The sequence below is a fragment of the Spermophilus citellus genome (genome assembly GCF_964194105.1).
Source record: "Spermophilus citellus genome assembly, chromosome: 17".
Taxonomy (NCBI): Eukaryota; Metazoa; Chordata; class Mammalia; order Rodentia; family Sciuridae; genus Spermophilus; species Spermophilus citellus.
This window is the reverse complement of record NC_138199.1, coordinates 65860546-65874805: the sequence shown is the minus strand read 5'-3', so window position 1 is coordinate 65874805 and position 14260 is coordinate 65860546. Positions and strand designations below refer to the sequence as shown.

Below are 14260 nucleotides of genomic sequence, written 5' to 3'. Positions count from 1 at the left end.
AATTAGATGATTCCCGAAAATATAATTCAGAAATTAAACTGTCATAAAATGGCAGAGAGAAGCCATCAGAAACTTGACATGCTGGGATAGTACAATTCATTCCATTGAATTGGAATAGAACATATTTCAGCTGAGCAGATCCTGAATCCTCCCACAGAGTTTCCTCCCATCTTAATGAACAATGACAAGAATTCCCAGATACACAGGAAGATGACATCTAAAAATCTTCTTTAATATCTAGCTCTGCTATTGTGAATCCAAAAAATGAGCTCAAAATATGCCAAAAATTGCACAAAATTTTTATATCAGTGACATGTATCTATATCAGAGATTTAATCATTTAATAAATTTAATCATTATTTTATACGTCAGAACATATCTTCATTTTTAAAAAAACTACAGGAATAACTAAAATGTAGGAAAGTTAGCGAGCAAGAGAAAGTACTGACTTGGGGGAAAAGAAAACCAAATTGAGGTAGGAGTACAAACATCCACAACTTTTCTAATGATTGAGCCATATTTCCTATACACCCAAAATCATGTTAAAAAAGATGTCTACTAATGTCTAATCAACTTTTCCTTAGTGTTTTTATTACCAGTGTTCTATTTTACCTTTTCTTGTTTAAGTCTCACATCTAAGACTGACAGGTAAATAAAAAAAGAAGTTTGACCCTAATGTCTGCAAAGAAGCAAAAAAAGAAAAGAATGTATGCAAATAGATACAATACTCTAATTTTATTCCTCTCCAATTGGTGACATTTATAAAATGCCATACAAGGAGCAAACCAATAACATACTTTCCAAATCTGGCACAAGGTCAAGAATTTTACTTACATTTCACCTGGAAATTCAGATTATCGATACTATTTTCTTTTTTCACATTGGATTTATTTAAAAAGAGAAATTTCTAGAAAGAACTTTTAAATTAAATGTTTTTCATAGAATACATCTTTGTAACAAGCAAACCAAGAAGGCCTACTTCAAACTCTATTATGCTGATTTTGCCAAATATACCTTTTATATCCATTTAGTGTGTGTGTGTGTGTGTTTGTGTTCACACAGAAAGAGAGATTCTATTTCATTTGAACATGTTATATAAAAATTATATCACTGATTTAAATTTATGATACAGAAATGTTCTACCTAAACAATGTAAAGTAACATTCAAATCAAAGCAAAAAGTAAAATTTGCCTTTGACCTCTGAATGGGGGAAAAGAAAAGGAAATAATTAAATTTTTAAAATATTTTTAATTGTATATAGACACAGTACCTTTACTGTATTTATCTTTATGTGGTGCTGAGGATCAAACCCAGTACCTCATGCATGCTAGGCAAGCGCTCTGCCACTGAGCCACAACCCCAGCCCAAATATTTTTTTCTGTAATATTCTATCAGAGGTTTCCTACTTGTTGCTTTGAAATAAAATGAGTCACATATGCACCTGACTAAATACTAATATGTTTTCTATTTTTGAGAAAGCTTGAATACATAATGGTTGCCACCACCCACCTCTGTCTGTTATTCAGTTTGGGGAACAGAATATGCAAACTTTCTATTTGGATCAACTTTATGTATTTAAAATACACAAGTGTTATTATCACCAAATATTTTAAATATTACTAAAATATACTCTCAACTCAAATTTCACAATCATAAGTTGATCATTTTTGCTGAACCAAGTTAGAAAGACAAGTAAAATTTTTATTTAAAAATAAAGATTAAGGGGCTCGGGTGTGGCTCAGTGGTGGAGTGCTCGCCTAGCATGCACGAGGCACTGGGCAATCCTCAGCACCACATAAATGTAAAATATTGTGTTCACCTAAAACTTGAGAATAAATATACTTTAAAAAAAAAATAAAATAAATAAATAAATAAAGATTAAAAGATTTGAAGACCTAAATCTCAATAAGCTGCTCAAAAAGAAGCCTAAGCTATCAGTTCTAGCTTCACAGTGCATACATCTGTATATAATATAGATACCAACCAGAAAAAAGTCGAAGAGTTGCTTTTTAAATTAAGAGAAAACTATAATTATCAATAAACTAAAAGAATATTAGGATGAAACAAAATCTAAGACAGGTGATGTGTTATTTCAATTTTTATATAAGGTAATGACAGAATGAAGATTAAAAAAAAACTCTTAAGAAGTCCAACCTTGAAATAATAGTAAAAGAAATAAAAGGAAATATAAATATAAGGTCTGAAATAAACATCTTGCAAATGAATTTTAAAGATTAACTTCTGCTGGGAGGTTACCCTAGCAAATTCCATTTATAAGATAGAATATCATAAGGTACACAAACAAGTGGATGGTTTGAGAGATAGATAAATAAATGGATCACCACAAGATCTAGAATATTTTTAATATTCAATAAAAATGAAATTAATAAGCATATGTGCCCTACCTTCTGGACATCAGCATCATGTTTCTGTTGAAGTTTAAGTTTTTCTTCATGAAATTTTGCTTCCATCATTTTTGTTTTCATGTCCAACTTCAAGGAAAATATTGCAAAGGTATTATTAATTTACTTTCCCCTTTGGCAAAAATATACCATTAAATTAAAATAATGCCCTACATTTTAAAAAGTATTATTTTCCACTTTTACCTTGAAGCCCAAGTGCTAGCAATCATACTACATCTACAAATACATCGACTACATTCTTTCAATTACTACCAAACTAATTAAAAATTTTTAAAATAAATTTCACTTTGTAGGCAAAACCGAAAATCACCTAAGTTATCCCCTACCTCCTTCTATGACCCACAAAAAATGTCCTTTTATAGTGGTATTCTGCTTATACACTTACATCCACATAGTATTCTAGCCCTTAATATTTTTTTATTTTAATAGATCTCTTCCAACCTTTGGTTCCTTTGCTCACATCTACATTCTCATTCAAAATATTCTTATTTTGAATAAATATTAAATATTCTTATTATTCAGTATCCTATATATTAAAACATGATAGTTTGAGCATAAAATCCTTAAAAATAGCAAATTACTGAGAAACACATGTCCCTCTCCTGGGATGACAGACTACCAATCCCTCAAGGCAATGACCTTATATCTTTTCAAGCATCCCTTAACAGCTCCTGTCCTCCCCACCAACACTACATGCAACAGTGTTCTAAGCAGAACCAGAAAAAATATTATCAATGCTTATTGGTAAAGAGTATACCCTAAAATTAAAATAACAGTAGTAATAGGATTTATTCCTTAGAATTTAAAAGAATATGTAATTTAAAAGAATGGATTCTGACAGAACTCATTTCTAACTATAATTCTAATCCCATTACATATCAATTGTGTGACTTCGGACAAGTCATAACTTTGACATCACTTCCTCTTCTGCACATAAGGAAAATCATGCTTCCCTCAATGACTGAAAATTCTATTCAATGGAATAACTTAAGGGACCATTCTCAGTATAATATGTATACAAAGTAAGTATGCAGAAATATTCATCTACAATCTTAAGAAAAAATGTCCTTTTAAAATATTAGAAATGTACTTTCAAAATATTTTCTTGAAATTTTTTAGATGCATTTTATATTTCACTTATTTCAAATACAAAATTAATATAAACAACATAAACATACAGCCAAATTAAAATTTTACAAATAAAAGCTACATAACACAGTTTCTAACTTTTAACCATTATAAATAGTAAAAGAGACAGTTGCCTATTTACTATGCAAAAGGAAAAAGTCTGAACATTTCTTTTCCTGTGCCTCTAAATCATGAGGTACTTCCTCCTTATCTTTGCTGAAAGGGAACTGATTGATCTAAATAAATAAGACGATCCTTAACAGAAGTGTTTTTGAGGTCTATTAAATAAAGCACAAAAGTCAGTATAACAAAACTGGCCAGGTGTAGAGGACACAGTTCACTGCCAGATGTCCCCATAATACCTTTTAGAGGACTTGTCATATCATCAGCTTCTGAGGGTTGGCCCTAAATACTATGTGACTGTCTATGGTATCCCACTCACCACCTCTCACCTGTCCCATCTGAAACTATATTGACCAAATTAGAAATAAACACCTAATATATGCTTAAGCAGTTGATTACCTGATGAATAAGTGGTTATTCAGATTCTCTCAAGAATCACAACAGAGACAGCAAATCTGTGTACGGTCAAGGAAAGTCAAAGAAGAGGAAGTGGTATCAAAGTGACGACTTCCCAAAGTCACACAATGATATGTGGTGGGATTAGAATTATAGTTAGAAATGAGCTCTATCAGAATCTACTGTCCATACATATTCTTTTAAGTTGTACGGAATAAATCCTGTCACCTCTGTTCTTTTAATTTTAGGATAGCTCCTTATATATATTTGACTTTCCATCAGACTATTGTGCTGAGAAACTGGAATGTTCTAGAGCACTATCATCAAGAGAAAGCAGATGAAGAAGTATGCAGAAGAAAGCGAAGCAAAGACACAAACAGAAAAGAATATAAACAACTTAATATCTGAAACAAGAACCAAGTAAACTATTTCTCCAATAATTTCTACAATATAAGGCTATAATTCAAAATCTGTGTGCCTTTTTATTTATGGTAGAATGATAGATTTTTGTTCTTCAGTGTAACATTAAAGAAAAATTCAATTTAGCCCAAGACGTTCCTACATACCTTTTACTCAGAGATTCATTAATTGTTTATGTTTTGCCCTACGTGCTTTATGACTTTATATATAGATCTACATATATATATATATATATATATATATATATATATATATATATATGTGTGTGTGTGTGTGTGGGGAGAGAGGGAAGAAGATGAGGACAGAAAGAAAGAGACTTGCATATTATTTTCTAAATCATTTTTAAAGTTATTAACATCATGCCTCTATCCCTAAGAATTTGAGCATATATTTCCTTAGAACAAAAACACTATCTTTCATAATAACAGCATAGTTGTAAAGATCAGAAAATATAATATTAACACAATAATATTATCAAATGAGAAATTTATACTCAGCTTAGAAATTATCACAATAATGCCATTTATAGCTAATATTTTCCCAGTCCAGGATCCAACCCAGGATTAGGCATTGAGTTTAGTTGTCGTTATCAACTCTTTCCTTTAATCTGAACAACCTTTCTTTGTGTTTATGAGCTGAAATTTTTGAAGAGTACAGTCAATTACTGAACTCTTTCTTAATTTGAATTTATCTGAAGTTTCTTTATGATCAGATTTCTTAGATTTTAGTAAGAATGGCACTACCGAGATGCTGTGCCCTTTTTTTACACCATTGTAAAAGGATATTGGCTTGTCCTAATATTTTCAATGTAAGGTTTAATGACTTTGTTAAAATATGGAATACCACAATTTTATAAAGGTATCATTAAAAAGAAAGTTTCCCTACAACCATCCCTTAAAAAAAAAAAAAACAGAAGAGTATCTCTTCTCTTGAAACTCTGAACTTGATGCCATTAGATAGCTCTATATTTCTGCCCTGTACATTATGGAATGATTCATGAGAAAGTATCAGGATCAGAATACATAAATAGTGGGCTAAGGTTATGGCTCAGTGGCAGAGTGCTTGCCTAGCACACATGAGGCACTGGGTTCGATCCTTAGCACCACATAAAAATAAATAAAGGTATTGTGTCTATCTACATCTAAAAAAGAACTTTAAGAAAAAAATACAGAAATAATCTTACTAATGTAATATAAAAAGATAATATGAAAATACAAGGTTTAGGTGGAGATGTAGATCTAAATAAATACAGATGTGTGAATCTATATTCACATTTTGTGTAAAAGACAAGAAAAAAATTGCTTATTTTAGTTTAACAAAAAAAGACTGAAATTGAAAGACTAAATATAACGTTTCTAATTTGTTTGACCTGTAAGTAATCCTGATACCAAACAATACTTATATGTTCTTTTCCTGGGATCAGGATATATATCATTTCAATTTTGAAAGCCTGGAGACATACCTAAGCTATAATGAAGAAAAGAGTACCAAACGAACCTCCCACTGTAAACCAGCATAGAATAGGACAAAATATATGAGGAAACTGTACTCTGGCACTGAACAACAGGCAGTGCAGCATGGTGATCCTACAAATTGACTCCACAATTTCAGCTCAGAAACACAAAGAAAGATTGTTCAGATTAAAGGAGAGAGTTGATAATGACAACTAAAGTCAATGCTCGATCCTGGGTTGGATCCTGGACTGGGAAAATATAGGTATAAATGGCATTACTGTGATAATTTCAAAGCTGACTATAAATTTCTCATTTGATAATATGGCTCTTTGCCTGGGTACAACTGGAGTCCAGGTATAGCACCACAGGCCCACTGAGCTGAAAAGGCAGAGGTCTGAGTTCACAGCAGTTAAAGAAGCAGGAATCTTAGGTACAGAGCACTGGAGAAGTCTAAGCTGCCCGCTAGATTCCTCTGCCAGTCCTGGACTGTGAGTTAGTGGGCTGGAAGTGCAGGCACTGAATGAATAATGGAGTACAGCTGCTACAGGTAAAAAACATAACTAGGATTATTAAACAGGGCTGGGAGACACCAAGGATACAGCAATATGGAGACATCTTCCTAAAAACTTGTGAACACCTGGGCATCCAGTTGAAACACCATAAGGACTATACCTTAAACCTACACTAAACTTGCCTACAAAAGGCTAAAGCAAGCCTCTCAGATCCTCAGATAGACAGTATGTAAGCTGTGTTCATTAGATTGGAGGGATTTGAGTACATGTTTGACTTTCCACAGATTTGCCCATAGAATATTAAGCCAAGTCTACACAACTTGAATAGTCTACAGGAATGGGAAAAAAATCAATATTCCATAAAGGAAAATAACAGAATCCAGAGTTTCCACAATGTCCTTTGAACAAAAATTAATAAACATGCACAAAAAGAAATTTTGTACATATGCAGACACAAATCTTTTAAAAAGGCATTAATAAAACTCAAGATGACTGTTTACCACAGAAGTGTTTAATATAGCTAATACTAATAACTTCAAAAAACTCAAGGAACATATACTGGTAAAAAATTTTTTCATAAAACAGTAGTGATCAGAAGACAAATAAATTATATCTTAGAAATGCTGAAAGAATAAACACTTATCATAGAACTGTAATAAAAAGAAATACTAAAAGATCTTCCTAAGAATGAAAGCAAATTATATGAGATGAAAACTTACACATGAAGAAGGGTAGCAGAAATAGTAAAGTGGATAAGTTAAAATTATTTTTATATTCTTATCATTTTATTTAAAGACAACTCTTTTAAAAATCTAACAATGAAATGTGGGTTTATAATGTACATAGAGTCATCACAACAATAGCACAGATGAAGTAGGGTTAAATTGGATTACACTATTTTAAAATTATTAGATTTAGAAAGTGAGAATTGAAAGTAGGAGAAATTCCGTGTGGGTGATAAAACTCTGACATAAATAAACTTTTATAAGGTAAGGACACATATTTTAGCCCTAAAACAATGATTAAAGGAAAAAAAGAAGATATAACTAAGAAGTCAACAGAAGTTGTTAAAATGGAATAATAAAAAAGTAAATAAACAAAAATAAGCCAAGAAATGAGCAATGAAGGAATGGAAAGAAAAAGAGGGGCTCAGTCAAAATGAATACCAAGAAGGCAGATATAATCATAATGAATAATGATTACATTAAATTTAAGTGCACTAAACATTCCAATTAAGTGATTGACTTATGAAATATTCTTTAAATGGCCCCAGTATATGTTGTCTGCAAATAATCCATTTTAAATGTAAAAGCACAAATAGGTTAAAAATTAAAGGATAAAATGAAATACTACAAAGTACTTCTTTTCATTCATGAGAATAAAATACAATAAAATATCTGTAGGAAAAGAGTTGCAACAAAAGACTTAAGGGCTACTTCATAATGACAGAGGAAGACTTCCTAAGGATTCAATAGCAAAATTTCCCTGCATATTCAGAATTAGAAAATATTCATAATAGCTGCCATTCTGACTGGAGTGAGATGAAATTTTAGAGTATTTTAATCCAGAATATGAAAAGAACTCTTACAGGTCAATACTAAGATGAAATTGCTTTAAAATGTTCAGCAAAAATTTAAACAAATGCTTAATATTAAAAAGATAAATTGTCAATAAGTGCATGATAAGATGCTCAATATAATGATAACCATCAGCGAATATAAATTAAAACAATCATGAGATCAAGCTGTACAAACACATGAAGGTAAGCAGGATAAGCTCAGTGGTAGAGTGCTTGCCTGGAATGTGTGAGGTCCTGAGTTCAATCTCCAGCACTTCAGGAAAAAAATAAAGAAATCTTAAATGCAAGTTGCTTAGTGAAAGAAGCCAGTCTGGAAAAGACAAACATAGGACATCTAAAAAAGATAAGGAGAGATGAATAGGTTGAGCACAAAGGATTTTTATGGCAATAAAACCATTCTGTTTGATACTATATGGTATATATATAGCATTATGCATTTGTCAAAACCTATAGAATTTACAATACAAAGAATGAACCTATTGTAAACTATGGACTTGAGTTCATAACAATGTGTCAGTAATGGCTCATCAATTTTGTAAAACGTGCACCACACTAATGTAAGACGTTAATATTAGAGGGTGGTACTGTTGAGGGGGAAGGTGAGCTAACTGGAAATTCCGTATACTTTCAGCTCAATTTTTCTATAAAACAAAAAGTGCCCTTTAAAAAAATCATATAACTTTTTTCTTAAAAAAAAAAACTTACAGTGAGATACCATTTACACCACTAAAATGGCTAAAATAAATTTTAATTGAGAATATCAGGTGTTGGTGAAGTTATGGAGCAACATGTACCCTCACTGCTGATTGGAGGGTAAAATGGCAGTTACCTGTAAAACACTTTAGCAGTTTTGTCCAAATCAAATGAAAGCTTAAATTTAAAAAAAAAAAAAAAGAAAAAAAAATCTTACACACTAATTTTGATAGCATTCTTAGCCTTAAGAGCCAAAACTGAAAATAAACCAACTGTCAATTAACAGAATAGTGAATGATGAAGTTATAGTACATCCATACAACAAAACATTATTTCAGAATGCTGAACAATTTTTTTAACTGCTGATGCATATAATAACATGGAAAAATCTCAGAAACTTTATGTTGGGCAAAAGAAGCTAGCTACAGAAGGTAAATAATGTATTAATTCCATGTATCTCTAATTTATTCTTTTTCTAAGTTAATCAATTCTCTTTCCTTGTCTTCAGGTTTTTCAAATCCTGATGTCTCTTTTCTCAAATCTTCTACTTTTATCAATTATCTCTGACAAATCACAAATACAGAAAATTGAAAATAAAATATGTACCCATATAACACATTTGAGACATTTCATAAAAATATTTTTTCAAATTGTAGATGGACATAGTACCTTTGTTTTATTTATTTATTTATCTATTTATTTATTTTTATGTGGATAATGAGGATCTATTTATTTATTTTTATGTGAATGATGAGGATCAAACCCAGTACCGCCCATGTGCTGCTAGGTGAGCACTCTACCACTGAGATACACCCTCAGCCTCAAACAACATTTTTATGGGAGAAAAAAGGGACAATCATAAATCTATAGAATTGGGGGATAGAAAGAATATATTTAATACATATAGTTACAGGAAATGGCTCAAACTTTACCAGCAATGCATTACATCTTGAAATTCAACTTTAATTTTAAAATAAAAACATCGATGAGATAAATGTAATGATACTTCACCACATAATTATCACTACTACATTGAGGTATTATTCACAAGTATTCTGTGCATCCTAATTTTGCACCAAAGACAGTTTAGTAATAAATACTTTTTCAGGGGCTGGGGTTGTGGCTCAAGTGGTAGAGTGCTCGCCTAACAGCACATGGGAGGCACTGGATTCAATCCTCAGCACCACATAAAAATAAAATAAAGATATTGTATCCACCTAAAACTAAAAAATTAAATATTTTTTAAAAATAAATATTTTCAGTGATTCCAGCACAATTTAAAAAGTTTCACATCATTATTATACTTTACTTTTTTGCAAAAAAAAAAAAAAAAGGTATAAAATCAGTGACCATCATGTGGTCACAGCAAAACTCAAAGGAAAGTTACTATATATAGCTATTATCAGTCATTAACCCCAAGATTTAAAATACCTATAAAATTAGCAGAAATTTTCTTGGGACAGAAGATAATTACAATTTAAAAGGGTAAGAGAAAACTGAGTGAGGCATACAGAAATTATACAGTGTGAGACAGAAATACAGATAGAAAGATGAAATAATAATATAAATAGCCATTTCAAAGCAAAAATCCTCACTTAAATTATTAAGAAACATTATTATCATAAGAACAAACAATAATATAAGCTAATACAAGAAAGTTGTTGCAGAAGTAGCAGTAGAAGAACAATAGCAATAGCTATTGTTGACACAGGAGTAGTCATAGAAGGTACAGTAGCAGCAGCACCAAGAAATGGGATAAAGAAATTGAAAAAGGAAACTGACAACATTTGCTTGATTACACACTATGTGCAAAGCACTGTTCCTAGAAGTTTATATGCATGATTTCATGTAATCTTCACAATGACTTTCTAACATAGGTGCTTTTATTGCCCCCATTTTACAGATCAAGAAATAAAGGCACAAAGTGGTACTGCTCAAGGTCACATGGCCAAGGAGGTATAAAGTCTGGCCTGATTCATATTCAGGAATCTGTCCACATCATAAAGTGATATAATTCTGAGTAATTTTTTAAATGAGGGTTCACCTGTTTTTAATAGAATATTACATAAACAGAACTCAAATGAGGAAAAGATGATGGGCTCTCTAAATAAATAATCATGTGGTTTTAATAAATGAGTGTATAATAGAAAACCTGGCACAACTGGAAAGAGAGGCAGGGACAGGCACAGGACAGAATCATCACATTCTTATAAAACACATCATGGCTTAATGTTCTTCTCTGAAGGTTTCTTTTAATTTTTTAAAATTAGTTCAGAGCTCCTACCTTTTCAAGTCCATTGTTTGAAGGTACACTTTACCTCACTGATTTTTATTTAATAGAACTTACAAAAATCCTAGTTAAGAGTTACACAGAAGAACTTGCTGTTTAAATATTTGGGCTTTCACCACAAGAATATTATTCTCTTTTTTCCTTAATGAACTTTTCAATAAATATTCCATACATTCTTCATTTCCCTTCAGAATTTGTCTTTTGCTCTTATTAAAAGTGTATTCTTAAGGTCACAATGACATTAGTATCATTTTCCATGTAAAGATCCTTTGGTGACCGGATCTAAAGGTGGATTTCATCCTTTTTTCATTGGCAACTTGCACCAATCACCACTTCTGTCCTTGGCTTCTGCCATGGTCTCTTCTCACCCTAGAGGATATTTTTCTACCTCTTTTACATTATCTACTTCTGTGTACCTAATGGTTAGCATTGCCCTGAACCGAATCCCACAGTCATCTTCCACTATGTACAAATACTTTTCGTTGGTGATCTTTTCAGTATCTAATTCTAACCTCAAATGCAGATGAATCACAATTCTCAATCTCCAGGCCTCTTATCTTTCCTGGGTTCCAACTGTCCCTTAGACATCTCCAGTTAGATGTTTCTATGGCACATCAAATTCAACAATCATTAAAAATAGTACGTACTATGTACAAACAAGTTCCTTATCTTTTATTCCTCTTTTCCAGTAGTTGCCAAAATTCCATCCTAGCACACAGTGCCTCACTTGCAGCCTTACTACCACCAATCTGCTAGTCAGTCTTTCTTTGCAGTGTTAGGCATTAAACCCAGTTGCAACATTAGGCAAGTGCTCTACTACAGGGCTAGAGTCCCAGCCCCAAACGGTCTTTCATTAACCCTCACCTCAACTCTTAGAATAGCCTCTTCACTAGTTTCCAATCTTTCACACGACTAATGCATCTGAGAAACTACTACCAATTTACTTTTCTAAAACATAGTTGAGAAAAATGTTACTCTGTAGTTGACATTTCATGGCTCTGTCTTATGGACAACAACATACAGTTTTGACTTTACCACTCTCTTTTCTTTTTCTTAGCACCAGCCAAATGGTGGATGAGCTGCAGCTAAACACAGCTATTTTTCTTGATTCCAAGTCTTCTCTTACTATTAAAATCCCACACAATTCAACTCCTGGCTCAAATGTCACTTCTTTCATGAAGTCTACCTCAGGTTCCCCACACAGAAGCAAGATCTCTTTCCTCATTACACCTCACATTTCCTGTTCTACATTGCCTCACAACTGGTTTGCACTAACTCTCTTTCTTTCCTAGAACTGAAAAATATGTTTAAGGGACTTTCTCTCAAAATGTTTATTGAATAAAATAATTTCATAGGGCTAGAGATGTAGCTCAGTGATAGAACACTTCCTGCACATGTATGTGCAACGCCCTGGGTTCAATCCCCAGCACCACAAATAATAATAATTTTTTAGTCATACTTGCATTCTCTTTTCATTGTATAAGTATACTTATATGTGTGTATGTGTATGTGTGTGTGTTAAAATTAATTTTTTAAATTTAGAAAAGTAAATAACTTAGGCTAAATTATAGAATCTTTAATGACAGACCAAAATAGAGTGAGTCACTAAGGAATATAAGAAAAAAACTTCATCTTAAAAACAGTGCATAAGAAAAGTGAATGCCACCTTATTCCATTGCTTAAATCAACTATTGTTCAACTTATTCTCACCAACCAGCTTTCATGTTACAGAGGTTTCATGTGGAACTAAAATATTCATCTACACCATTTGTCAAAAAAAAAAAAGTTATGGTTAAAAATCAACTGGGAGGGACTGGGGTTGTGGCTCAGCGGTAGAGCACTTGCCTCGCATGTGTGAGGCTCTGGGTTTAATCCTCAGCACCACATAAAAATAAATACACAAAATCAAGGTGTTTAAAAAAAAAAGAATCAACTGGAATAGGAGCTGGGTTGGTGGCTCAGTGGTAGTGCACTTGCCTGGCATGTGCGAGGACTGGGTTCTATTCTCAGCAACACAAATAAACAAACAAATAAATAAAGGTCTATCAATAACTAATAATTTTTTTAAATCAACTTGGATAAATGGAAAAAGGAAAGTCTTAACTCACTGAACCAAATACCTAGGCAATATGACCAGAAAATTCCCTTAGAAAAATTACATTAACACCCCAGGGCTAAACAACCTACATCCAGAAAAAAGAGACAGACATCAAGATATCAGGGCTCACTTTGCAGTAATAAGAGTATATGCCAAGCCACCTTATGAGAAACTACTGCCAAAGCAAAGAAACTGAAATTGAATGCCTTCAATTTTTAGAAGGTATTCCCACAAGCTGTTTTTAAAAGTATTTCTGAAATTTCTACTTGAAATTTAAGAAATTCTATTTACAATGTTCAGTAGGCCCCATCTTCTCTGAAATATTTACTTCAAACAGCTCTTATATTGAACATTCCTACCAGATGAGTCAACTTTATGAATATACTCACTGATTTAATATAAAAGTCTCCTTGGGTGTAACAATATGCTACTTACAGTATAACTGGTTAAATTTTAAGATAATCACCAATGTCATCTATGCATTTTACTCAATATTTACAAACTTTGAATGAAGGATATATATTTTTTAAATCACATTCCCAAATGTTCTATTCACTCAGTTATTCAACATTTACTCCTACATAAGAGCAGTTTTCTTATTCAGAATGCTACTTTTTATTCTAAATTGTTTTATATGTACAAATTTTGCTTAACATTTGCTACTAAATTAACAGAAATTAAAGATAAAAGAGCATAATAACCACTAATTACTATGTAAGGGGGAAAATGTATTACAGTTATTTAGACAGTCATCATCCACACATTTTAAAATAATAATGCCAGGTGCAGTGAAGTGCACCTGCAGTCCCAACATGGAGGCTGAAGCAGGAACAACCTTTGAGTCCCAGAGTTCATGGTCAGCTGGAACAACATAGTGAGAAACTGTCCCCCCAAAATATATAATGCATAGCATAGCACAGAGTAGGACAGAACAATACAATTCATACCAAGGAACTCACTATGCCTACATACCAATTAAGTTTTATAGGAAAAAAAAATATCTAAACCATTGGTCACCTATTACCAAATGTTATTGGCAAGAGCTGAATAATTTATTTGTTCAGTCACAGTTCCTATGTTTCAATAATAATTAGTCAAATAATCATGCAATACTTATTCACAAAATAAGTAATACTCTACCTG

The 14260-nt window shown here is 32.1% G+C and overlaps 1 protein-coding gene across 9 annotated transcripts in view; it reads right to left on the bottom strand.

Moving 5' to 3' along the window:
* CEP112 (centrosomal protein 112) overlaps window positions 1–14260 on the bottom strand; it is a gene marked incomplete at both ends in the record, with an annotated part of 491423 nt that overhangs the window by 394357 nt on the left and 82806 nt on the right. For all 9 annotated transcript variants that reach the window (XM_081273022.1, XM_081273019.1, XM_081273024.1 and 6 more), the window contains one exon: window positions 2407–2493. In XM_081273022.1, the coding sequence (XP_081129148.1) occupies window positions 2407–2493 (87 nt within the window). The remainder of the gene's footprint in view (window positions 1–2406; window positions 2494–14260) is intronic.